Here is a 25,892-nt window from a genome sequence, read left to right on the forward strand (position 1 = left end):
TAGATCATGCCTGACTAATCTAGTCTCTTTTTATGACCAGGTTACAAAACGCCTGGACACAGGAGTAGGGGTTGACGTTGTTTACTTAGACTTCAGGAAGGCCTTCGATATGGTATCCCACCCCATACTGGTGAACAAATTAAGAGGCTGTGACTTGGATGACTGCACAGTCCGATGGGTGGCGAATTGGCTAGAGGGTCGCACCCAGAGAGTCATAGTGGATGGGTCGGTATCAACCTGGAAGGGCATGGGCAGTGGGGTCCCGCAGGGCTCGGTTCTTGGACCGATACTCTTCAATGTCTTCATCAGTGACTTGGACGAGTGAAGTGTACTCTGTCCAAGTTTGCGGAGGACACAAAACTGAGGAGAAGTGGACACACCGGAGGGCAGGGAACAACTACAAGCAGACCTGGACAGGTTGGACATATGGGCGGAAAACAATAGAATGCGGTTTAACAAAGAGAAATGCAAGGTGCTGCACCTAGGGAGGAAAAATGTCCAGCACACCTACTGCCTAGGAAATGACTTGCTCAGTAGCACAGAAGTGGAAAGGGATCTCAGAGTCCTAGTGGACGTCAAGATGAACATGAGTCATCAGTGTGACGAAGCCATCAGAAAAGCTAACTGCACTTTATCATTCATCAGCAGATGCATGACGAATAGATCCAAGGAGGTGATACTTCCCCTCTATCAGGCACTGGTCAGACCGCAGTTGGAATACTGCGTCCAGTTTTGGGCGCCACATTTTAAGAGGGATGTGGATAACCTGGAGAGGGTCCAGAGAAGGGCCACTCGTATGGTTAAGGGCTTGCAGGCCAAGCCCTATGAAGAAAGACACCTGGGCACCTGGACCTCTTCAGCCTCCTCAAGAGAAGGTTAAGAGGCGACCTTGTGGCTGCCTATAAATTCATCATGGGGGTGCACAGGGGAATTGGTGAGGCTCTACTCACTAAGGCACCCCTGGAGGTCACAAGAAATAATGGCCATAAGCTAGCAGAAAGCAGATTTAGACTGGACATTAGGAAAAACTTCTTCACAGTTAGAATGGCCAAAATCTGGAATGGGCTCCCAAGGGAGGTGGTGCTCTCCCCTACCCTGGGGGTCTTCAAGAGGAAGCTAGACATGCACCTGGCTGGGATTGTCTGACCCCAGCACTTTCCTGCCTATGCAGCGGGTTGGACTCGATGATCTATTGAGGTCCCTTCCGACCCTAACATCTATGAATCTATGAAAACATTTCAACTCCAGTATGATGTTAAGCACAGCCCTGTGGTAGAGGGCACAGTGTCCCAGGAAGCACTCCCTCCAGAGGCTTTGTGCCTCAGGTAAAAATGCCTCTGGTAGCCCGAAGTGAGGGAAGTTTTAGGATTAGCTCTCTAGTACTCATTCAAGATCACAGGATTATAGCAAAGTAGGGCTGAAGGAACTTCATGAGGTCATCTAGTGACCAGCCTGCTGCTCAGGGCAGGCTCAACCTTGACTAAACCATCCCAGACAAGTGTTTGTCCAACCTATTCTTGAAGATTTCCAGGGGTGAAGATTCCACCCCTCCTCTAGATAGACTTTTCAGTGGAAGTTGTGGAATAGCCATCCCCGGAAACTAACCATCCTCATGGTCAGAAAGCTCTTCCTAATCACCAACCTAAATGTCATCCTGCAGTTTGAAGCCATCACTCCTAATCCTTTCCCCTCCAGCCACAGAGAATGGTCTATCTCCATCCTCTGTTATCAACCTTCAGGTATTTGAAGACTGTTATCAAATACCTCCTCAGTCTTCTCTTCTCCAAACTAAATAACCCTATCTCGTTTAGCCTCTCATTTACCCTCAATAACATCCTTTGCTATGGAGAATAGATTTGTCTGTAGCAAGTCATGTATTTAGGGCTCGATTGGAAGTTGGACCTTGCATCTGAGCAGAGGCAAATAACTCATACCATCCCTATATGGGTGACACATACTGTCTGGTGGAAGTAACGTTTGAATTTGGCCCAGTATATTTGAGTATCTAGTTTTAAAGAAAAAAATTCCAGTAAAACATTGTGGACATTATTTGTTTAACAATAAATAATGTATGCAGGGCCAAGTTCTCTTCTCAAGGACATCAGTATAAATCCAGAGGAAAAGCAGGCAGAATTTGTGTCACCATATATTTAGGTTAAAAATCATATTAGGGTTAAAAATCCATTCTGGGCACCACACTTCAAGAAGGATGTGGAAAAACTTGAAAAGGTCCAGAAAAGAGCCATCCATATGATCAGGGACTTGCAAGACAAGCCATGCAAGGAAAGGCTGAGGGAACTGGACCCCTTTAGCCTAAAGAAGGTTGAGAGGGGACCTGGTAGCAGCTTACCACTATATCAGAGGAGTGCACCAGGAGCTCTGTGAATAATGGTTCACTAGGGCACCCCTGGGGAAGACCAGGAGCAATGGATACAAACTCTTGAAAGGCCTCTTCAGGCTTAATACCAGGAAAAACTCCTTTGCAGTCAGGGTGTCCAGAATGTGGAATAAACTCCCTCCAGAGGTGGTGCAGTCACCTACCCTGGAGGTTTTCAAGAGGAGACTGGACAGTCACCTCGCTGGGCTCACCTAACCATAGTTGTCTTCCTGCCTAGATCGGGTGGGCTGGACCCAATGATTTGCAAGGTCCCTTCCAGCCCCGAACAATTTATGAATCTATGAATATGTTAATTAATAAAATCTGATTTCACTTTAACCCATTTTACATGGGTGTCATTTATTTGGCTCCTGATGTAGAGTGATATACGTGAGAGGAGAATTGGGTCCAACAGAACCAGATCTGTAAGGGTTGCTGGTAGCACAACTCACCCCCTACACGAATTGTGGTTTATTAGGAAAGTATTCTTCCTTCTCTCACCATCGGAACCCTACAAGCAGGACAAATAACACCTAATAAATTCATTTTAGGACAGCAAAGAGGACACCAAGTGCTGAAAATTAAAGTGGTAAAATCACATGATTTACATAGTTCTTTCAGTGCCTTTTTGCCAAACAGCTATGTTTTTTGTGCCAACTGCTGTTATAAACAGGCTTTTTTCTTTAATCATTTAATAGGCATCATGGTTGTGTCTAGACAAGAGTGCATGTGCATTTCCCTGGGAACAAATAGCAGCGGCACATAGTTGTGCCACTACAACTTGCCCCTGTGCACATGGCAAATTGTCCTGGGTAAGGTAGGGGAGGCTGGGGGCAGCACCTGGGCTGACCCCAGGAGCCTTACCTGGGGGCCTCCAGCAGTGGCAATGTGAGCACATGGAGCTTGGCCAGCAGCCGGAGTGTGGCTCTGGCCAGCCAGACTCCAGTTTTAGGTGGCCTACGCTGCCACCGTTATATGATGCCCCCTTTTTATTTTTTTTGGCACAGGTTTTTTTTAACACTGGGACATTGTCTTCAAATTAGCAGTGTGGCAAACTACTGCATATGTAGTGCATGCAGTCTGCAGTGCCGCAGACAGGTCTGCAGCACTGCAAACTGCACGTGCGTTCTCGTAGGGACGTGCCCCATGAACGGAAACTGCCTAGCTTATCTGAAAATAAAAACCACAATAAAATGGGCAGCTGCAGGAGAAAAGGTTTTGTTGTTGTTTTTGTTCTAGTTATATTCTTTTTTACCCTGGACCTCAGAAGCATGAGTTCAGGGAGTGTGCATTATCTGTGCAAAGACAAAACAGATGAATTCTATTAAAGGATGTAGCATGTAGGCTGGCTTTAAGCAAGAGTGCCATTTGAATGTAGACTCAAAGCCAATTTATTGTAACATATTTTTCCTTTCAAAATATTTGAAGAAGGACAAAAGTTTGCACAACATCTTGGCAGGCTGGGCTGTGGAAAGGAGGTATTTTGTATCTCACAGCTAACATAAGGGCTGAAAAATGTGGCAGTGGCTGAGCCATTCTTGATTCTTTCTTGAACTGAAAGATATAATTGTGTAAATGCCCATTAAACTTTCAGGGGCGGAACTGTAGCACTGCCCTGGGGGCTGCAGGTGGCTCCAAATGAAGGATGTGTTTTTTATTTCATACTTAGACTGTCTCACGCTTTATCTATTTGGCTTATATGTGGCTTAACTGTACTTATATGGCTACCTTCTAAAAGCTACAAAATTATTTTAAAACAATTGCTTTATTTCTGCCATTTTAGGCTGTAGAAGAAATAGCTGGATTTATTTGTTTTATTTTTTTTTTTTTGTGGGGGAGAGAGTTTAATCTGTGTCAGGAATGTGGATTTAGTTCTCAAGGTGGAGAGGTCCAGTGGATGGCCATTCCTCACTCTTGCAGAGCGAGCTCTGTATTCCAGGTTTGCCGTCTGTCTCTAGCACTCACAAGCTTCTCCTGTAGGTCAAGTTTAATTATCTCTGAAGAATGTAGCTATCTTGAAAGGTCATGGTTATGGAAGAAGTGGGCTTTTAAATCTCTAAGATCAATGCAGTGGACAAAACCCTGAAACTGGATTCTATTTGTGGGGAGCCAGCGCAAAAGTGGGTGATGTGTTCATGGAGGGCTTTGCTGTGAAACAGATGGGCTGTTGAATATTGTATTATCTGGAGCTTCTCCAGGTTGTATATCTTTGTTCCTATAATGAGGTGTGACAGTGGAGGCTGGAGGTCAGGAAAGTGTTGTTCCCGTAACTTTGGCAAATTCCCCAGTAGCTCTTGTCTGAATTATATTATGCATCTGTTGAGTACATGACTCTGGCGTGTTGCATTATAGAATAAAGATTGTTGTGTGCTGACATGGGGACTTATTTATCATATTCTTTAGTTTGGCGAACAAGCAGAGGGCAATATGTTGCTCAGCATGTTGACTAATGTTTATAATAAGAAAATAAACTAGACGCCCCCAGTAAGGTTTCAGTCTAAACCTTTGTCCCCTAAATGAGCTTCTACTTTCTCAGAGATTTCTTTGAAGTCTCCCAAGCTGTCATTGTGACATCCCTTCCTTGAGAAACCAGTGTGGAAGGAGAAGGGAGACCTGGAGTTTGTTCCTTGTTGGGTAGAGACCAAGCAGTGTCCCTGCCTCCCATCACAATATCCTTTCAAAGCTGTCCATTTCTAGCGCCAGGGAAGAACCGTCTTTCCCTTCTTCCACCATATTTGCCTCTTATTCCACCTTGAAGGCTGCTCTTTTAGTGCAGCTCTTTTATGTCCACTACACTCTCTGAAGGGTTTGTCATAGAGCTCAGCCTGCAAGTACTTCAAGTCATGTGTAACTTCACTCATGTGAATAGGGTCTCTGAAGTCCTTCTCAGGGAAGCAGGCTGAGAATCGGGGCAGTACTCTTTCCTCAGGCACCTGGAGCCTTGGAGAATAGGCATTAGACAGACACTAGCATGACATAGTGATACCTACAATACATTTGACTTTGGCTTTGCTGAGCAAGGCCATCTATAGAACCCAAAATGGAAATAAAACCTCTCTAGGATGTTCTGTTAGAACTGATTGATTTCATCTTTGAGGATCTTTGTAAATCTTGGAGCTTACTGACGATACTCCAGAATTTCTGGATGTGTTTCACAGAGATTGTAGGGAACCACAAAAGAACCAGTGAAAATGCACCTGGCATTACACTAAGGAATAACTGACCTCTGTTGTATTTTCTAACAAGGTGACCAATAGCTATCAGTCCTAGTACTGAATGGGTGCATTTACACGTGCATATTACGGCAAAGCAATAAAAGCTGGCACCTATCTCATCATAGTTTATTGCTTCCAGGGAACATGTTTACACATCATCCCTGGACCGCAGCACATTGAGTCAGATTGTAGCAGCCCCAGCTGGCAGCAGGTCCAGGGGAGCACCCTGGGCTGGGCTGCCCTGACCCAGCTCAACATACTGCGGAGAGGCTGGCTGGGGGACAAAGGTGTTTCAATGCAAAGCCAGCCAGCAGGCAGCCAGCAGGCAGCCCCCACACTGAAGCACCCTCATGCCCCTGCCAGTCGGGTCAGCATCTACACATGCATGCTGCACACAAAAAATCTCTGCAGCAGGATAGTACTTGTATTTACAAGCACTAATCTGTTGCAGAATTTATTAGTTTCCTGCAGCCTACTACATTTACTGCAAAGTTAATTAGGCAACTACGTAAATGTCTCGTGTAGACGTGTGCAGTCTCTATAGAGTACTTGCTGTAAAATTTCTGGTATAGCTCAGTTCTTTCCTTTAAGTTTCCACAACATGCTGCTAGTTTCCCTAAGTAAAAATGATTACTGCTTCTTCTTAGTTCCACTTATTTCATTTTTATTCCTTTTATCATTCACAAGTTGCTATTTCTTTTTCAGGATCAACACTCTGTGGTAGGCCAAGGTGCCGGCCCCAGTCCAAATTCCAGTGCTTGTTCAAATCCAAACACTGGAAGTGGTTACATGAACTCATCCCAGCAATCAATGTTGAATCAGCAACTGATGGAAAAGAAACAGGTTTTGCAGAGGCAGATGATGGAGCAAAAGCAGCTCCTCCTACAGCAACAGATGTTGGCAGAACCGGTAAATTTTCTTTCTCATTCCTATTCTATATGAAAACAATTTTCATAAAAACAATAGAAAATGGCGATGCAAAAGACCCGTTACGCGATCTTGGCCAACAATGAACATTTGGGGTTGTTCCTTCAATTATATTCCTGAGTGCTTTGTTCAGCCCATTTTAAGTGAATTGAGCATATAAGTTTCCACGACTTAATTTGGGAGACCATTCAACAGTCTAACAGATCCCACCATCAGGAAATTGTCCCTGATATTGAGTTTGAGTTCCCTTTTCCTCAATTTCATCTTTTACCTCGGGTTATATCTCCAAATAGGAAAGTACCTATTTAATTTTACAGTTTTACAAGCTTAATTTTGAGCATGTGAGGATTCACGGTGAGTCTGATTCTTACATTTACGGAAGGGATATCCATGCTAGTTCTTCTCTGCTCTTAAGCCTACCCTCAAAAATAACCCTATGAACTAACGCCCATTCCTTGTGCTCCAGACCTAGAAGTGAGGCAGTGAGGATGTTCTGGGGATGCCCACCCCACAGCTGCTCTCAACCACACCAGAGAAATCTTGAGAGTGGTCCAGGGGTCCCTGCAGACTGGTTTCCCTGTCTGAGATCTGTGTTTGGAACTTAGGACACAGAAGCAGATAGGTATGGCTTATTGCAGGGGTGAGAGGAAGGAAGTCAGGAAGAGCAGTATGGAAACTAACAGGGGGTATAAGTTAGGTTTCTATTTACTTTCAGACTGGTTTGCCGGAGCAGGGTAGTATAAAGCCATTTAGTGTCAATGAAAATCAGGTCTATTGATTTCAGAACCAGGTGTTTAATGATAACCATGTGCTCAAATACTTTGCTGGAGCAGATGCTGTGCAGATCTTCGGGCCATTCAGAAATCCTCTCCTGCTGCTCCTGTTCACATTCTTTCTGATATTTGCTGCTGTTTATTGTCTCCCCCCTTTGCACAGCAGATGGGACAAAAGAAATCAGACTCTTCTTCCTGAGAAGTACTCCAGTTAGAGCTGGGGCATATTTTTTTAGCAATTTTTTTTACCACAAGAAAAATACGTTTTCAATACCATGAAATACCAATAAACCATGAAGCATTTACCATGCTTCATGGTGAATAAATTTCATGGTATTTATTTATAAATAATACCAATTTAAACTAGTCAAAATGGTTCATTTTGACCTTTTCAATACAAAACACTTAACTTTTTGTTTAGAAATGTTCTATTTAAAGCTACATTTTTAAAGTAAAAATGCTTTATTTGAAATGAAACATTTTGTTCAGATTGTACTATTTCTTTGACTTGTTGGTTTTTAAATTTCTTTAATTGCTAATAATCTCCCCCAAATGTTATTTTTTAATTTTTCCAATTGTCAGCAAACTAAAAAAATCAGTTAATTGCACAATTCTAATTGAAAAGAAAAATAAATTAAAGCTAAAGACAAATTAAACAGAGTGAATACTCTTTTAGTCAGCTTGCATTTGTTTCTAGTTTACTATTTTTTTAAACAATTTCAGGTAAAATGTATATTAATTATTGAAAAACTAAACTTTTATGAGAGCTAAATGGTTTCTTTCTTCTTAATGGTTCAGGCTGAATGGTAATTTAAAATGAGCCTGATAAACCTTAATCAGGCTACACATTCCCAAAATGGGAAATAGGGAAATGTCTAAATACTGCAAGAAAGAACATTCTCGTGCTGTTTCTAACCAGGTCTGAAAGCAGAATGACCACATTTCTCACAAGGAAACCTCCTTGTGTGAGATTAGAAGAAGAAGGGATCAGGATAGCTTTCATCATCTTCAGATAAATATTCAGGACCCAAGTCTCTCTAATGCTGAACTCATCACACAATTCTGGCAATTTAAAAGGATTTTAAAATTAATTTAGTTTTAATTCACATCCACTTTATGACCCATTCACAGTGCAAGAGTGTGGCAACAGTGGGACTTTAGTGTAAATGAAAGTCATATCTCCCCCAACACCCCGTTTTCATATATTGAAACCTTTTAAGATGTGCTCATAACTACTTGCCACCTTCCTCACTCAGCTGCCCACCCTCTAGGGCCCACCTTACCCCAAACCCCTCCAGAAATGGAGAGTGTTTGGACCAATTTTGCCTGTCAGTTCACAGCGAAAGCAAGCTGGAGACTAGCAGAGTTGTTTGGACATGAATGTGTTCAGCACCCCTGGGAGATGCTGGGAGTCTTCAAGGACCACCCAAGCACGGGCCCCGTGAACCTTCAGACCAAGTGGCATGCAGTCGTGGTGGTTAGGATTGCCGATCTGAGCAGATTCCTCTTCTGTGAGGTTAAAGGCATTTTGACAACTCAGGGAGAGCGTCACAATTGAGCTTCTGGTTTTTGGCATGTATCTGTTGGGGACAGGGGGAAGGAGGTGATACTTAAAGCTTTTCAGAAAGGGAGCATTTAACTAAGGGGCCCAGGTTTTGAGGCTTATTTTCCAAGCATTTTTTTTTGGCAGAGGATGCTCCTAATTTGTCTACTTCAGATCAGAGGCCCACAGTCTTCTCAAGTGTGAAACACAAGTACATGGTGTAGTACATTGCAGAGGAAGTGGGAATCCAGGAGATACGGCACACACTTCTGGGGAAAACTGGATGTTAATCAATAGTCCTGGTTTAGCAAGGAATTATTAGGCTTATTAAGCTTTCTCTTCTTAATAAGAAAGAAAGACCTGGTCCTTACTCAAACCTGCTAAACATTGACAGTCACCTGCCTCAGAGGATTCAGAGCTTTTGAGCTTATGACCAGCACACTGGAAACATAAATTCTTGATATTAACCTTCAGGAAGAGTATTAGAGGCTGATCCATCAGCATTACAATATGTGGAGTTTTACGCCTGACGTTAAGGAGGGGTGGATCCAGCCCTCAATGAGGATTGTGTGACATCAGTTGCTGACACCGACCAGATTTGGAATTGAGTACCTGAACAGGGTACACCTCTCTGCTCCCTCCTTCACAGATATGAGCAATCAGATCAGCCCCAAATCCTTCCCTCAGCCTGAGATTGGGCTTATTCACCCCCCAAGGTCACTTTCCTGCTTGCATCCCCTCTTATAGGCATGGAGAGCCAGACAGTATAAGTGCTGGCTGCACAAGGTACAGCCAGAAGTGAAGAGAGGAGCAATCAGGGCAGAAGGAGGGTGGATGGGGCTAACCCTGAGAACAAAGGAATAGCAAGAGGGTTGAAGGCAAGTCTTAACTTTAGTCTATAAATCTTTGTTTCTCTTGGGTTTTTGTCTGTTTCAAAAAGATTATAATTTTTTTGAGTCATCGTTTCCAAAGGCCTCAGTCAGGAGATGGACCCAATAGCTTTTGACACTGCAAACTCACACTCCTGCCACAGGGAGCTTGCAATCTCACATTATTCCCTGAGGCAAATGTTATTATTACACAGCACACAATTTAAGCAGCAAAGGTCTGTAAGCAGTTTTCTCAGTTAAATGAAAAACCAGCCAAGAGGCACAAGGACGTAAGTAAGAACAAGGTTACGGCCTTTTTACAGGAGGTTCTTGTCATACACATGCATGCAATCTGGGTACAACAGGAAACATAACAGGTAGTAGCTGAAACATTCAGGAAAATGAAAGGCAACAGTGAAGCAGTTCTGGTTTGTGTGTAAAATAGTCACCGCACAGTTTGCATATAGGATGTACACTGCCTAGTGCACGTCAGATTTTTTGGAGACCCCACAACTGAGGGGAGTTTTGGAGAAAGGTGTGAAGCGGGACAATGTAATGTCTTCCTGGATGTATACAGAGAAGTTCCTTTCACATAAAAAGGGGGTGTTTTGTGACAAGTGCTTTTCAACAATGGGTCAAGATCCCCAACAGTTACCAAGTGGGCATACTGAAGTCAACCAAGTTTTACTTGGGCAAATTAAACTAAAGTCAAATTATTTAGGAGTTATTGGTACAAAAATGATGAAAAACATGTTGCTAGATTTTAAGGCCCTGATCTAGCTCACAGTGACTTCAAGCAGGAGGAGGAGGCAGAATGAACATGACTCAAGCACACTGAAATAATGGAAATCCCACACACTTCAGTAAACAAAGTCCCTAAGGAGCAATTGCTACACTCGGCTTAAAACTACCACTGTGGACAGCATGGGGGAAAAGGGGATTTGCCAGGATAACATATGAAGAAAACAAATTAATACATTTTTTATTTCTGTTCTAATCCTGTAGGAGAAAATCAATGCACAAGACCAATTAAACAGACATTTGACAAGGCCACCACCAGATTATAAAGACCAAAGAAGAAATGTGGTCAACATGCAACAGACCAACCAGTATTCTGGTAAGTGGGGCTTAATGAAAAAGAAAGCCACAGTGAGGAAGTTTATCCAAGATGCCCCTGAAGGCCTGATGGTAAGGGCCTGATTTTTGGGATAGGAACAGACGTTGCATTTGTCCCTGGATAAGGTGCGTCTGTGTTTGTCCTAGAACAGAAATCTCCCAGGATTGGCACACACATAGTACCCTTCTGATCAGGGCTTAGTGAGCAGCTGAATGCTGTTGATTGAATAATGCACTCCTAGGATAACAGTTGAAACAGATTTTGCAATGTCCCAGGATAAACTGTTGGTACTTCTCATCACATGAATCCTTTTTAGGATTTATCCTGGAAAAATGGACATGGATGTCTGAATGATTGCACTTTGCCTTAGGATAAAATGGTTTATCCCAGGATGAATGTGAAGTCTGTTTGTAGCCAGAGTGTTATTGTTTATTTCAATGCAAAAACAAGCACAAAGCAGAGAAAAGATGCTTACATTCTGTTCTGATAGCATTGTGTTCCCATTTTACATTGCTGTAAATTCCTGTGCCAGGGTCTGGGAAGGGATCAGTGCAGCAGTTGGGGAGAACTGGGAACAGGATTGGAGTGGCAGCTGGGGAGAAGGCAGGGATCAGAGCAATGGCTGGTGGTGGGGAGAGGATCAAAGTAGCAATCAGGGTGGGAGCAGGTGTCAGGAGTTCATGCTGACTTGAGGGGGGTTGGCCCCATGGGAGCTGTGGGGGTAGGTGCCACCAAATTCAGTGTTGCCACATCCCAGTGGCAACTGGATGCAGTGGATCTGGGTGACAATGGTGGCTTATTATTAGAGCTATTTCATCCTGTGGACTTAACTTGTGGCACACTTGCCATAAAGGTTAGCCACCGCCGGCCCAGACAGAATAGTATCTAATTTGCTGTGTTAAAATGGTATCAGGAAGAGCAGCAGCTCTGGTAAACTCTTGTAATTTGTTTTGAAATCCTGAGATGGTTGGTGTATTTCTGGATTCAAGTGATTAACCAAAACAGTCAACTTTTCTTTAACAAAATTTTTTTTTAAGTTTTATAGTTGTAGAAAAATTTTGAAATACAACCAAAAACACCCTAAAAAGATCAAATCCAGGAGGCAGCTAAAAAACCCAAATATTTTATGTCTCTTTTTATGTAAACCTTCTAAAATTTATGACAAACTCATGGTGCTTTGGTGTCTGACTCCTAAATTTTTAACATTTGGGCTTGGCAATAATGGTGTTCTGTCATTCAAGTCACTCTCTGTAACTGAATCAACAAAGGAAACTGACTGCTTTTCAGAACAAACCCGGGGAGAAAGCTGTGCTCTGTGCTTGGAGGGAACACACCAGATGGACTGATTAGGAAACTGTTGCATAAGGGAGCAGCAGCTGGGAATCTGTTCCCTGTTTCTGGGAATAGCTATGCTCAGGTCATGGAAGAAAGGAAAACAGCTCAGAGCAGCAAGAAGTTAAATGAAATGCCATGGGAACTATGAGAGACATCATTAAACCTTGCCTTCCGATGCTTTTTGCCTCTATAACAATAGTAATAAGCTCCATGATAACAGCAGGTGAATTGAGCAATAAATGCATTTCTCACTAGCTCCAAATCTTTTGGTGTCTAGGCACTGGATATGTTGTCAACAAAACACTGCTATGGAAGAAGTTTCTTTGCATCTGGAAGAAATTAGAATGGAAAATATTTTGGTGTAAAAATAAAAGGATAAATATAGTCATACATAAGGGGAAACTTGGTTTTTTGGATGAGATGTAAAATTAAGATCCTGACCACTTGTGCCCTTTAAAGATCTCATGGCATTTGCACAAGAATCAGGGTGGTAGCCCTCTAGGCTGTTTAACAGTTGGCTTGTTCCACCAATGGAGGGGCTCCATCCCAGGGGTGAGTGAAGGAATTCTACAAATATACTAAGACCGCTTTACTTAAAATAATAGCAGGGTCCCACTTCTCCTCTTGCAACCTTTCATTCTTTTGTAACTCCGTTAATTTCAATTGAGTTATTCCTCACTTCGGCATGAGTATGCTGAATTAGACCCCTGGTCTTTGTTGGTGTCACTGAAAAATATTACAATCAAATGCACAGCATATGATACATGGATTATTAGTGCAGTCAACTATGGAGCTTGATATAAACTTAAGGTTGATTTTCCTTCACTTCCAGAAGTACAGTGCAGTCACAGGGTCCCCTGATAGTAATCTGTCTATCCCCTCATCTGTTCTGCAATAGATCCAGCTGGATTCTCAGAGTGCCTCTCACTCCATGGGCTGCCAGTCCTGAGGAAGTTCACTTTTGTTGATTTGGATACAACTATATTGTGGAGTCATGTTAAGAATTAAGGACGACAGAGGGGAGGATATTTTTTGTGCATAAAGAACTAAAGGAAACAGAAAAATGACACTGGTTTATTATAACCAGAAATGGTAGAATTGTTGATAATAATACAAAATAGGAATGTTCAAGAAATATTGCATTTACTCAAATATAAGACATTTTTTCCCCCAATCAGCATGCAGAAAATAGTTCCTCATCTTACATTTGGAAAAAAGCCACATTAAATACATTGTCTATCATTAAACTGCTGCAGTAATGAAAACCATAGGGTAAGCATATTGATAGGAACCCTTTTTTTTCCTTCATGTGGCTCTTAAAAAAATGGGCAGTTGCTCCCTCAGGAGGGAATGAGCACTGGGCCTGGAAGTACTGCAATACCAGGTCAGCACTCAGAGAAGTCAGAGAAAGCTCTGATACCCTCTCCTGGTGCCAAAAATTCTGATGGAAACTTTTTTTTTTTAAAAAAAAAGGTGGGTGTTCCCTCTGCAGGGAACTAGAGGTACTGCAATACCAGGCTGACACCGGAAGGGCCAGAACCAGCCCTGACACCGTCTCCTTGGTGCTACATTTGATCTTAGCCAAAAAGGCCAAGATGCTGATGGGAACTTTCCACATTCTTATTTTTAATTTTGTGTCTCAGGACAAATTCCATCCACTGAGCAGAGCTCAGTTGTTCGGGTCCATATGGTGTTGCCACCAGCAAGAATCTTACCTCCCAGACACTTCATCTTGAGGCTTCAGATACTTCCAAATCCATGGCAGGCATCCTACATGTAAGCCCCAAGCCCAGGGATCTTGTGGTTCGGATGCCCCTGAGTCTCGCTTACCCTTACCCAAAAGAGCAAGCTAAGAGAAATGCCCTACCTCCATAAAATAAAGTATGCAGCTGAGATCTTCCCACTGGGAGGCTATAGTAGATTCTCGTGGAAGGGCCTGCCTACAGTGCAAAGGAGAAGTCTCCATGGTCAACTACACAAAGCCATGACAGATCAGGGAGAAGGGGATCTCCCATTCCAAATACAGCAAAGCCACATTTCACAAGGATAGGTTAGTGAAGCCCATCTGAATAACATATATGATAGTGCCCATTGCACTCAGTCCCCTTCGGCACTAACACTTTTTTCAAGTCGTTGTGAGCCACTACAATGAATATATTTTGATTTCCTCTTCAGTCCCACAGCTGAGCCATGCCTTGATTGCATCTTTACTGTGCATTGTGTGTACTGTTTCCCATTTCTAATTATTCCTGTTTCTTTAACAGCTGTCTGGCAAATAGGAACAAACAGTTAACCCAGAATCCATCTGTCACCCTCTGTCTCAGCCTGTAACATATGATTCATGTGGCCCTGCCCTCCATGCAGTAGAGCTGGACCAGGTTGTCCTGCTCCTCATCTGCATATACATTTTTGGAGGATCCCAGGACTCTTGACAAGAACATCTGGTTCCAGTCATGAGTGGGGAGCTACTGGATCCTTGTGTGTGGTGAGAGGTGGTATCTGGAGTACACACACATTCTGAGTAGTGCTGAGCTATGGGGTCACCATGGCCAGAAATGCTGTTAACTCTTCCAGTGGCCCAGCCCAATGAACTATATGGTAAATCACAAGCTTTCACTTCAAACTAATATCATGCATTGTTTGCTACATAGTAGGTACTCTTGTGGGCTAAGATCAAGTATAGTTACTGCACAGGTCTGTTGCCAGACCAAGATGGATTTAAATGGCATTGCGTAGTGGAGGGTGCACTATAGACAAGACACCCTATGAGAGTCTTGTAATTAGCTTCCCAGTGGCCAGCTTCCAGTGGGAGCATCTCAGCTACACACTTACTTTATGGAAATGGGGGACTCCTCCCTAGCTTTCTCCTGTGGCCATTGGCTAAAGGCAAGTGGGACTCAGGGGTATCTAAACCCCAAGCCTCTGGGCTTAGGCCTGCATGAAGGATGCCCACCAATGGATTTGGGAGTATCTGAAGCCCCAGGCTGAAAAGTCTGGGGTAGAGGATACTTGCTGGTTGTAGCACCACATATAGTGTTTGAATGAGTGAGTTTGCTCAATCAAGAGGACTCAGAACTGACTTGGCTAATTTGACCTGGAATACAAAAAATTTTCCAAAAAAAAAAGTTTGCTATATAGAAGGTACAAAAGTGCTGCTTGAAAGTGTGTTTGTGGAGTACGTGTGCTAAAACTTGCAGGAGTTTCAAAAAAGGAAAAATGCATTAATTCTGGATGTACTGAGTCTATGCTCAGGGGAGTAGGGTCTGACAGTAAAGAGAGGGGGAAGGGTCTATAGGGAAAGGAAGCTGCGAGGCCAGAAGGCAAGGAGGCCACCTGACCTCCCCAGATTTATTTTTCCTGCTTTAGCAGTGGGAGGTGGACAGAGTCAAGGCAAACCTCCAATAATTAGATTCTATACCTGAAAAATTATAACAAATTTATAAATTTACCATAGATAGAATATAATTATTCAGGGGTTGTCTTATGTTCAGTGTCATCTTATATTCAAGTAAATACAGTATGTCTTTTCTATATTGGGACAGAAGCCAGATGATATATTCATTTCATGATGATGAATTACTTTCCATTCCAACACTAACTGAGGAGGATGTCATAGCACTGGTATGAAAATTAGTTTAAATAACCAGATGAATAAATTGAACACAGGAGTTGTAAATGAAATGGATGAGGAGCTCTTTTGAATCTTAAAATTATTTTTAATAAGTCTTAGGAACATTTGGGAAGTTCTGCAGGTCTGGAAGAAGAGTAATATGGCACCAATATTCACAAAGGTGAACAAAATTAGTCAGATAATTACAACCCTAAAACTGATCCAAAGCAAAATAATGGAAAAATTGATAAAGCTTTTAATTAATAAAAAGTAAAAGTGAACTAATATAATGCTGATAAACTTGGGTTTATTAAAACAGATCCCATCAAACTAACTTGAGAACTTTTTTGATGAATTTGCAATATATTTCTTTAAGGTGTTTGTTTTGATACGGCACAGAATTTTGACTAAGAAATGAGAATGATGGAAAATCAATGGGTCAATCGTGATGTAGATTAAAAACTGGTTAACTGATAGGTCTGTAATTGTGAAAAAGAGAAAGTGACTATATTTCAAGTGTAAGATCCTTCAAAGATTAGTCCTTGGTCACATGTATTTAACATTTTTGTCAATGAACTGGAAGAAAATGTAAAATCATTTTGGATACATTTTATATATGAAAAACAGTGGGATAGTGGCATTGGTGATGTGTAGGGGGTGCACACAGGTGCACGTGCACCCCCTGAGATTGGCGGTGCACCCTCTGCAAAAAGCGCCACTGACACTGCTGGCAGCACCTGTCTGCAGTTGCTGCTCACCCCCCACCCCGTCCGCCTGCCTGCAGCGGCGTCTGCAGGCAGTCCCCATTCGCCACTCGCTACTGCCGATGCTGCCAGCAGCGTCTGCGGGTGGTCACCGACCGCTGGTCAGCGCTCGCCCCTCCACTGCCGACAGCGCTGCGGCTGCCTGCGGGGACTCACCACTCACCACCACCACACTCCTGCTGCCAACAGTGCTGCAGGAGCTCGCCATGCCCCCCCCCCCCCCCCCCCCCCCCCCCAGCCTCCAGAGGCACGTGGCGTTCATGGATACTGGTAAATAATGAGGAGGATAAAGTCAACAAAACATGGAGATCTAGATCACTTGATATTCTGGGTACATGCAAACAATCTGCATTTCAGTAGAGACAAATGAAAGGTCAGGAGAATGTGACCAGAGTGAAAAGAGAAGAGGATGCAGTTACCATGACAGAGTGGTAATCCCTTGCTTCTGAACTTTTGCTCATTGCCTGTAGAAGCAAGGAAGGCTTTTTGCCTTTGTGGATGCTACTGGCTTCTGAAAGGCAAGGTGTGGCAAAGTCATTACCTTCCATTCAAGCATTAGGACATTAGCTTACCCCAGTAAAGAGATTATGCTCTAAGAAACTAAAATTATAATCTGTTGCATATTTTAATGAAAAAATTTCAATGCATGTCTTTTTTCCCTTTCTTTGTCTAGGTGGTTCACCAGCTGTAAGCATGAACTCCAGTCTGTCTTTATCAAACCCCATTTCAACTCATACCATTTTGCCCCCAAATTCTAGCCTTTTGTCAGCTCCACCTGGAACCAGGATGCCTTCTATTCCTGCAGCTCGGAGCATGAGCTGTTATGGAAACATTCCTTGCAATCAGCCCAGTGCGTACAGCATAACTTCAGGAATGAACCAAATGCAACCACACAGAAACCAAAACCAAATCATAACAAGTCAAAACAACCCCATGATGTCTCGACCACAAACCCTGACACAAGGAAATAATGCAGCAGCTTTTGGGACTGGGTCAGTGGTCAGCTCTCAGCAGGTAAGACCAAGCTTAAGCCACGGAGCTACAAGTTTCCCAGCTCAAAGACCATCAAGTGTTATGATCACTTCCAGCACTACAGCTCAAAACTGGGCCTCTCAAGAAGCCACAACAAAGCAGCAGGACACGCTGAAACCTGCAGGGGTTCGTTTCCCCACAAGCACACCATATCCTAACCAGGCTCTGCAACGCTCCATAGGCAACCAGCATTTCTCCCCACGTGCGATGGTGCCTCCTAACCAGCTAACAGCAGCAGTGCAAATGAGACCTCCTCTAAACCAAGCGCACCAAACATTAAATGGACAAACTGCTGGATCACTAAGGGGTCTAAGCGTGAGACCTAACCAGCTAAGAGGACAGACTGTGCCTAATTTGAATCAGCCAGGAACAAGTATGACCCCACCATCATCCCTGCCATCCACCAGTTTTACATCAACCAACCAAAACTCAAGGGCTTACCAAGGAAATGATCCTACTAGCGACTTATCATTTGACTTTCTTAACCAGCAAGGTGACAACATAGGACCTGCACTCAATAGTGATTCAGACTTTATAGATTCTTTATTGAAAACAGAGCCTGGCAATGATGACTGGATGAAAGATATCAACCTTGATGAAATCTTGGGGAACCACTCATAAGCAACAATATGATGATAAAACATACATGCTCAGAAGCAGCTGTTAACAATAGTTTTCTTTTTAAAGGCCAACAATCTGCCTAGCTTATTTACACACTAGTAGTTGAGCTGTCTTTTAAAATAAGGAAGCAAATAGAGTGATTGCTCTGTTTGAAGAGATGGTCTGAGAACAATATCCAATTCTAAAGCTTACCCCCGAGTAAAGTATAATGTAGGATGATATTCATACCTAACAACTCCTCCTGAGAGTACTCAATCCCTGACAGAATCAGGTCCTATGTAAATTTAACTGCTAAAAAAATCTACCTAATAGAAGCTTACTTCTTTCTTTTCATTGTCTTTTATTTGTATACGCTCACATACTACATGTACCTTCTTCCACAAAATCAGCCTTCCAAAATTGGGGTCTTAAGAAGAGAAGCTGATTTGTTTTCAATGGAATAGAAGCAATGTAAGAGACACTCTGTTAAATGGCTGCCAAAACGGCTGCCACTTCTCCATGGGGCAGCAAGCAGTTTGCTAGGCCTCTGACTGCTGCTAGTGAGGCAATAGCTTTTGGCTAAAAAGCCACTCAGCTGGCCAAGGGTGAGTGAGCTGCTATATGCAATCTGTAATATCCTGATGAGGTATGGTGTGAAAACAGCACTTGATTATGTACAGGAACTTACATAAGGAACTATGTATAGTAATGAAGTAACAGTCTTGCCACTGCCCTTGCAAGGGTCTGGGCCATAGCCTTGTTGCCATCCTGCCATGCCAGGAAGTTCCTGCTGCCTCACACAGGTTGTCTCCTGAGGTGCCACACTTCTGTGTTTCCAGGAGGACTTACCCCATGTCACAGAGTTGGCCATGACTTGGGGAAAAAATCTTTTTTCTGCATTCTGCTTTTCAAAAGCAAGGTGCATATTTTATTTGGGGGGCAAGTGATATGTGAGGAAATGCAGTAACTTGTGTAGAAAGTAGAAGGACAAATGGTTCCTTTTAAGGGAGCTAGAAAGTGTCTTGTGTGAGAGAGATCCCAGAATATTCTAGCTTTTACTGTTACTCCTGGCCTAGTGTTTGTAACTGCCTGAGAAATGTAATAAGAGAGGCCATTCTAAAAATGAGTAATAGCATGTGTCTAGTTTCTGGCATAAATATGTGATGAGCCATTACAAAATCTAAGAGCCAGAACCTACTGCTTTGATCCCTCGAGTAGATCGGTGACTACAGTGGACAGCTTGAGTGAAAAAGGTACACAGGATTTGGCTCTAAAGAGCACTTTCCAATCTAAACCCAAGTTTTCTACATGGCCAAGTATTTGCTTATCCCGTAATGAAAGGTTGATGCATATTTCTGTATATAGAAAGACTTCTATTTTGATTTTGATTCAAGAACATGCCATTCAGTGAGGCGCTGGAGAAGAATATCGATATCTCCCTCATTCTTCAGGTCAAGGGAGTCCAAAAAGTGATATATATGAGTGCCAAGAGCACTGACTGGCCATATTCCAATACCCTTCACAGGGTGAGTAGTACCTCATTCTGTGAGTAGTCCCATTGAAGGTAATGTATGTAATATAAATTGAAAACAAATCCGTTCATAGTATGAGGCACCTCTCAGCCACAATCCATAAATCAGAAGCTGGCTCTGTGTGAACACTTCATAGCACTCAATTCAAAAAGCAGTTCTGTGGTTGGCTTGGTTGTTCTCCCTGTCATTGTCCTAGCAGAAAAAGTTTCTGTGATCAAGGTAAGTAAGATGTCCCTTGAGCTGAAGAATTCTTCACAGCCTTTTCTGAATCAGCCAAAGCTGATTGTAGAGCTCACTTTTAGATGCTTCAAGGCCAGGAGTTGACCAGGAGCTTATCACCGCAAAAGATATCATTATACCTTTATTATGTGTTTTGATTAATAAATATGTATATGTAACAGTGACAGGTGTTGGCCACTTTGCAGTATTTATTGTACTTATTTGATCAATTTCTGAATGGTAACAGGAAATGTAGCAAGGCCTCTCTCCATTGATTATTTCCATATATATTATGGAGAAATTCCTTCTAGGGGGCTCTTGGAATACACAACACACACACACTTCCATGAACAGCAGCTCCATACACTGTAGGAAGAGCATGCTCTCACTGCCCGTTTACCCAGCTCTGCTTATCAGTGCTGGTGGGCTGGGACCTAAATTCTGTCTATTCCCCAATCTTCTTGTGGATCTGGAAGCAATATGTACTTATACACCCCCCCCCCCCCCCCCCCCCGGCTTTGTGTATCTGTGCAGAACCTAGACGGTCTTATCCCAAGGAAACAATTAAGGTGCCTGGATGTATAGCTGCATTGGAATAGTAGTGTGAGAATGATGTGCACAAAAGGTTGTGGCTGGAGAGTTGCCTTCAGGGACAGAAAAGGTGCATCATGTCATACTACTTCCCAGCTCTATCAGCAGTTGAGGGGGCAGGGCAGGTCTCTGATCAAATCTCTGGCACTCCTTGATTGCATCTATATGAGATGCTTTACTGTGCATTAGACTAATCTAATAAGACATGAGCAGCATTTACTGTATAGTACAAGGATGGGGAACGTTCAGCCCGCGGGTCGGATGCGGTCGGGCGGGGACTCCATTTCCCAGGTGCCCCTGCCCACATGGCTTATACCAATCTCGTAGGAGACCCCAGCCTCAGCCATACCAGTAGTGTGCATGGCAACGCAGTGCAGGGGGCTGTTCCGGAGCTGCTGGGATCTTGTGGCAGGGGCAGCTTGCCTCAGAGCCAGGGCAGAGCCATGATCTGTAGCCTGCATGCTCCAGGCCGGGGCACACATGCAGGGAATCATGGGTCTGCCCCAGCTCCTTGCAGAAGTGACAGCCTGTCTGGAGCTGGGGCAGAACCATGATCCCCTGCATACATGCCCCTGCCCAGAGCGTGCAGGCTACAGATCATGGCTCTGCCCTGGCTCCAGAGCAAGCTGCCACTGCTGCAAAATCCCAGCAGCTCCAGAGCATCCCCCTGTGCTGCTCTGCAGCATGCACTGCCGCGTGGCTGGGGCTCAGGTCTCCATGGAGACTGGTACAAGCCATGGGGGCAGAGGGGCCTGGGAAATGGAATCCCCAGCCAACTGCATCCGGTCAGCGGCCCAGAGGTTCCCCATCTCTGGTATAGTGTATTAGTCTAATGTGCTGTTTTCTAGTACCTGTAGATACAGGTACTGGGAAAATGGCACATTAACTAAAGCACAGTACTGCACATGTAGACACTAACTGGAAGCAAATTGCTCCCTGTCAGCCTAGACAGCAGAGGGCTGCAGGGGGCAGGGAAAGCTGTCCTGGCTCAGCAAGGCGTGCCTCCGAGCCACATGGAGATTGAACCCATCCTTATCTCCACGTGGCTGGGAGAGCTGTCTCCTAGCCACGTGGAGGTCCAGACTTGTCTGGCAGCTGAAACAGCTCCCCTTCCCACCTCAGTGCTAGCTTGATCTCCCCCACGCTGGGACAGAGCTCTCCGCCAAGCTGGGACTGCTACCCCCCAACCCTCCAGAACTCGGGGCTTAGGCCCCATGCCCCCTGCCAGCCCAGGGAGCCTGGAGCACCCCCTGACTGCTGCAGGGAGGTGGAGCAGGGCAGGAGCAGCCCTGGACTGGTCTGTTCCAGTTGGGCTCAATTTGCTCCCAACGGGGGGCACATATAGATGTGTACCAGGAAGCACTTTAATGAGCCTGAATTTTCTGCACAGAAAATTCAGGCACATTAATTGCATGTGTAAACACATCCCCTTATGGATCACTCCCATATCCAGAAGCAGCTCTCTATCTATTGTCCCAAACCATTTGTGTTCAGGAAGCATGGCAGCCTCCTCCATAAAAAGGAGGAGGACAATGTTTTGCCGGCACAATAGTGTCTCATCCAGATTTAGAAAGTAGTGGTCTATATGTATGGAAGCAGAGGAATACTGTGTGTCTGAGCCCTGCTCACTGGCACCTATGTGATATCAAGGTTAAGTCCACTGTAAAGATGGAGTTACAGAAGTTTAAGTGGGGCATAAAGTCAAAATCAACTCATTTGTATCTTGCTCACACACATATAGTCCATGAGGTGATCTGCAGGAATGCTAAAGCCCCTTCATTAGTAGGGGACAGATTTCTTAGAAGTAGTCGCTAAGGATGTGCTCCTTCTATATTGACCTTATCTTAAGCAATCAGCTAGAACCATCAAAAATCATATGTGAGCTCACATGCCATTGAAGAAGCAACTGCTGATTAATAGTGATGGGTCATCTACTATAGGTTTACTCAGGCAACCTCAGGAAAGGCCTTCAACTTCTGTAAAAGGTGACACAGTTGAGGATATCGTTCAAGAATTGCAAGATATGGGTCTCAGCTTGATCCTGCACCTGTTACATTTTTTCCACTGGTCATTTTTTTCACTGACTAGATGAGGAGCTGAATGAGGTATAAAACTATTGCTGTTATAGTAAAACAAAATTGGTTTTAAATACACTCATACTCCCCTGTGACCAAGCAAAGGCTGTTAGTTTCTTGTGAAGATGTACACAACACGTACGAGATTGTGAAAGACTTTTGTGACCAAAACTTGAATCCAATGTTGGTTCTTAACTAAGTTCTCTCTTTTTGAAAAAATGGCTAAATGCACTACCCTTATAATATATTTTTCATCATTGACCAGGAGCTCTTCACAGTATTGGGTTGTAAATATAAAGAATTATTTGTTTTGTAAACTTTTGTAAAAACAAAAAAATTAATATTTTGGTAGGAATAATAAAAACATATTCTTTGGGTTATATTTATACATATGTGAAATAAATATACTATCAAAAGTTGTATTTTATACAAAAAGTAAATGGTTACCTTTTGTATTCTAATATACAAAGTTTTGTATGATATGATTGTTTATTTTTATCCTCAAACTTAATCACTGAGTTGCAGGGAAGGGCAGAATGGGAACTTGGGTAAAATATAAGGGCCTGAACCAAAGCCCACAGAAACCACTGAGAGTCTTTCTATTGATTTCACAGAGCTTTGAATCAAGCCTTTAAAAGTACTTCAGATACATTCAGATCTGAAGCTCTCCTGAAACCTCAGTATGAAAACATTCCAGGTTTCGACACTTTTCCCTGAAAAATGTTTTTCTCCTCCTGCTTGTAACACTTGGGGGGTGGAGGGGGGTATATGTAACCGTCATGTCTTGTTGCATGTGTGTCTGCTTTATACTTCCTCATATTATAAAACAGTGTTTCTCTATACAGACTGAAAGGAAAAATTGCTGTACATAAATGTTTGTGTTTTATGCATTTTTACATGTGGCTGTATATACCTCCTAGTACTATGCAGTGACACTTATTTGACTCCATTTATTTTTCACCTAAACATGAATAGTATGTTTTTTTCAGTAGCTATCAAAAATGCTGCCAAGTAAATCAATTAAAATGTTCTGGATGTCTCTTTTCTTAATGTGAACTTCATGAGAAATGTCTATTTATTAGGCTACTCATTTGTTTCATTAAATAGCAGAAATATTTTTGGAAAAACATGTATCCTACCACTTCTGTGCCAAGACTGCCTATGGAAAAGTTGTTTTTTCTATGGGTTCAAGCAACATTTTCATTATAACAATAGACAATTACTATAGTGAAGTTTACTACATTTTAAAATCTGAGTCACATTATATATTGAGGTTCCAGTCCTAAATAAGACTAAAAAAGGGAAAATAAATGGTAAAGACATATTATAAGACATGGTTAATCATATGTCATCAAGTCTAGTAACTCAGAAGGTTGTTTACAACCTTTATAACTTTTTGTGATATGCTTATAATTAATTACCTATAACCACATAGTACTCACGACACGACTGTAACAAACTTATTACATCTATTGCTATTTTATTAAACCTTGATAAGGCTTTTAAAAATAACCCTTATGAGAAAGATGTGACTAAAATCCGTAAATTTTAGGAACTACTGAAATGTAATTTACTGTTTACATCGTACAGACAAATGAAAGCATTAGCTTCTTTTAAATAGATTGAGCATTTCCCCATCACAACTTAATCTCAGTGTGTTAAGGAGGAATTCCCTTCTGTCTTTGACTTAAATTCAGTGTCCATGTATCATTGTATGTAATCTCAAATAATTTCAACATGTACAAGATCATTTTTTATTATGTGTCATGTCACACAAGTTTAATGCTCAATCCTTTCCATGCTATTTTTTGAAGTATAAGTTCTGTGGATCAGTTTTTTGTTGAAGAAATTTTCTGTCCAATTGAGCTACAATTTTGACTCTCTCTTAAACAGGTCCCAATGAAACAGATGGTTAACAGTTTATTCTTTTAATTGACATCTTTTGATACACCTTTTGATACCAAATATAGCAGGTGCCTGAATTATGTTAGTGCAGTTTTGGTGAAGTTAAAGTTTTCTGTGCCTTAACCCCCTTACTGCTATCTAGCATAGCAGCTCGGTAAGCCAAAGCACATACAGGAGAAGGTGTATACTGGTCAAACATCATGCTATAGCTCTGGATATGTAAGTTCAAGCTTTCTTCATGTCAAAAGGCTGTTCTGAGGTGGCCCAGCTGAAAACGGTACCTGGTCATCCAAGCTGTGAAGTCAAAGGCAGCCAGCTGTGCTACTAAACACATCACTCCTTTTTGTGCTGTTGGCTGCAACAACTGGTGCTCAGATGGATGTGTGATCTTTCAAATCCTGCTTCAGCCCTCCAAACTGGGCAAATGGGACTCAGGTGGTGCACAGACCTCATCCCAGACCTACCACGTGCTGTGCACGTTCCCTGGTGCAGTCGTATTGCCTGCGCAGCGGCTGTGACTGCTCTTTCAGAACTGTGCCTCAGAGAGCTGTGCACTGGTCCTGTAAGAGCCTGAGCTGGGAGGGACCTGCTCTTGCCAGTTGTTGGAAGCGGGCTGTGCCTGCCCCTTCCCAGATATAAAACAGCAAGCAGAGGAACAAACAGCTGTTACCAGGTGGTGAAGGCACTCCCTTTCCCCACCTGGCTGCACAAACCCTCCAACTCCCCTTCTCCAGCTTCTTCATCTCATCCCACTATTTCAGCCACCCTGATGCAATGCTGCTGCCCCACCATCACTTCCTGTTCCTGTCATGGAGTTCTCCCATGCTGTTACCTCCGCAGTTCCTTAGACCCTTATATTACAATCCCCAGCCTCCCTGCTCCAGCCACTCCACTGTGGACTGCTACTCCCATGGCACCAAGACTGGTGTTACACTTATCCCTTGCTGTCCTACTTCCCTCTCCACCCCTGGAAAGGCCCTTTCCATTCTCCCCTTTGCTGTGCCCATCTGCTTTACCTTTATTCAGCAAGGCCTACCCCCCAACCCATCCAAAAACTCATCTTCACCTGCCAACTTCATCATCTGAGACTAGTCTTGGCCTTTTTTAAGATAGGACTGAGGAAGTACATCCCTCAGCAGGATGGTGATTCCTTTGAGGGAAGCCCATACATAGGAGAAGGAGATCCACAACCAGGGTTTTGTCTGTCTGAGGCTTGGCCGGCTATCCAGTGTCCAAAGGAGAGTGAAATCCTGACCCCACGTCTCTCCATTGGGAAGAAGCCAGTTCTTTTTGCTCCCTCCACTTCTCACTGCCCTTGTGGGAGTCTGGGTATGTCTACACGTTCATTAATGCACCATAGTTACTGCGCATTAAGTTTAGTACTTAGTTAACCAAGTACTAAATCAAT

The 25,892-nt window shown here is 43.1% G+C and overlaps 1 protein-coding gene and 1 pseudogene across 2 annotated transcripts in view; one reads left to right on the forward strand and one right to left on the reverse strand.

Moving 5' to 3' along the window:
- The window catches only part of MAML2 (mastermind like transcriptional coactivator 2), a 285,997-nt gene extending 262,388 nt beyond the window's left edge, over positions 1–23,609 (forward strand). The window contains exons 3-5 of one of the 2 annotated variants that reach the window (XM_059721137.1): positions 6,298–6,501; positions 10,710–10,821; positions 15,699–15,806. In XM_059721137.1, the coding sequence (XP_059577120.1) occupies positions 6,298–6,501; positions 10,710–10,821; positions 15,699–15,709 (327 nt within the window). In that variant the 3' untranslated portion in view covers positions 15,710–15,806. Of the gene's footprint in view, positions 1–6,297; positions 6,502–10,709; positions 10,822–15,698; positions 15,807–17,203 lie in introns of those variants that run through there. The other variant, XM_014611326.3, reaches the window with a different exon arrangement.
- LOC132247924 (U2 spliceosomal RNA) lies at positions 13,504–13,758 on the reverse strand (annotated as a pseudogene).
- Positions 23,610–25,892: the final 2,283 nt, after the last annotated feature.

The sequence above is a fragment of the Alligator mississippiensis genome, chromosome 1 (assembly GCF_030867095.1).
Source record: "Alligator mississippiensis isolate rAllMis1 chromosome 1, rAllMis1, whole genome shotgun sequence".
Taxonomy (NCBI): domain Eukaryota; kingdom Metazoa; phylum Chordata; order Crocodylia; family Alligatoridae; genus Alligator; species Alligator mississippiensis.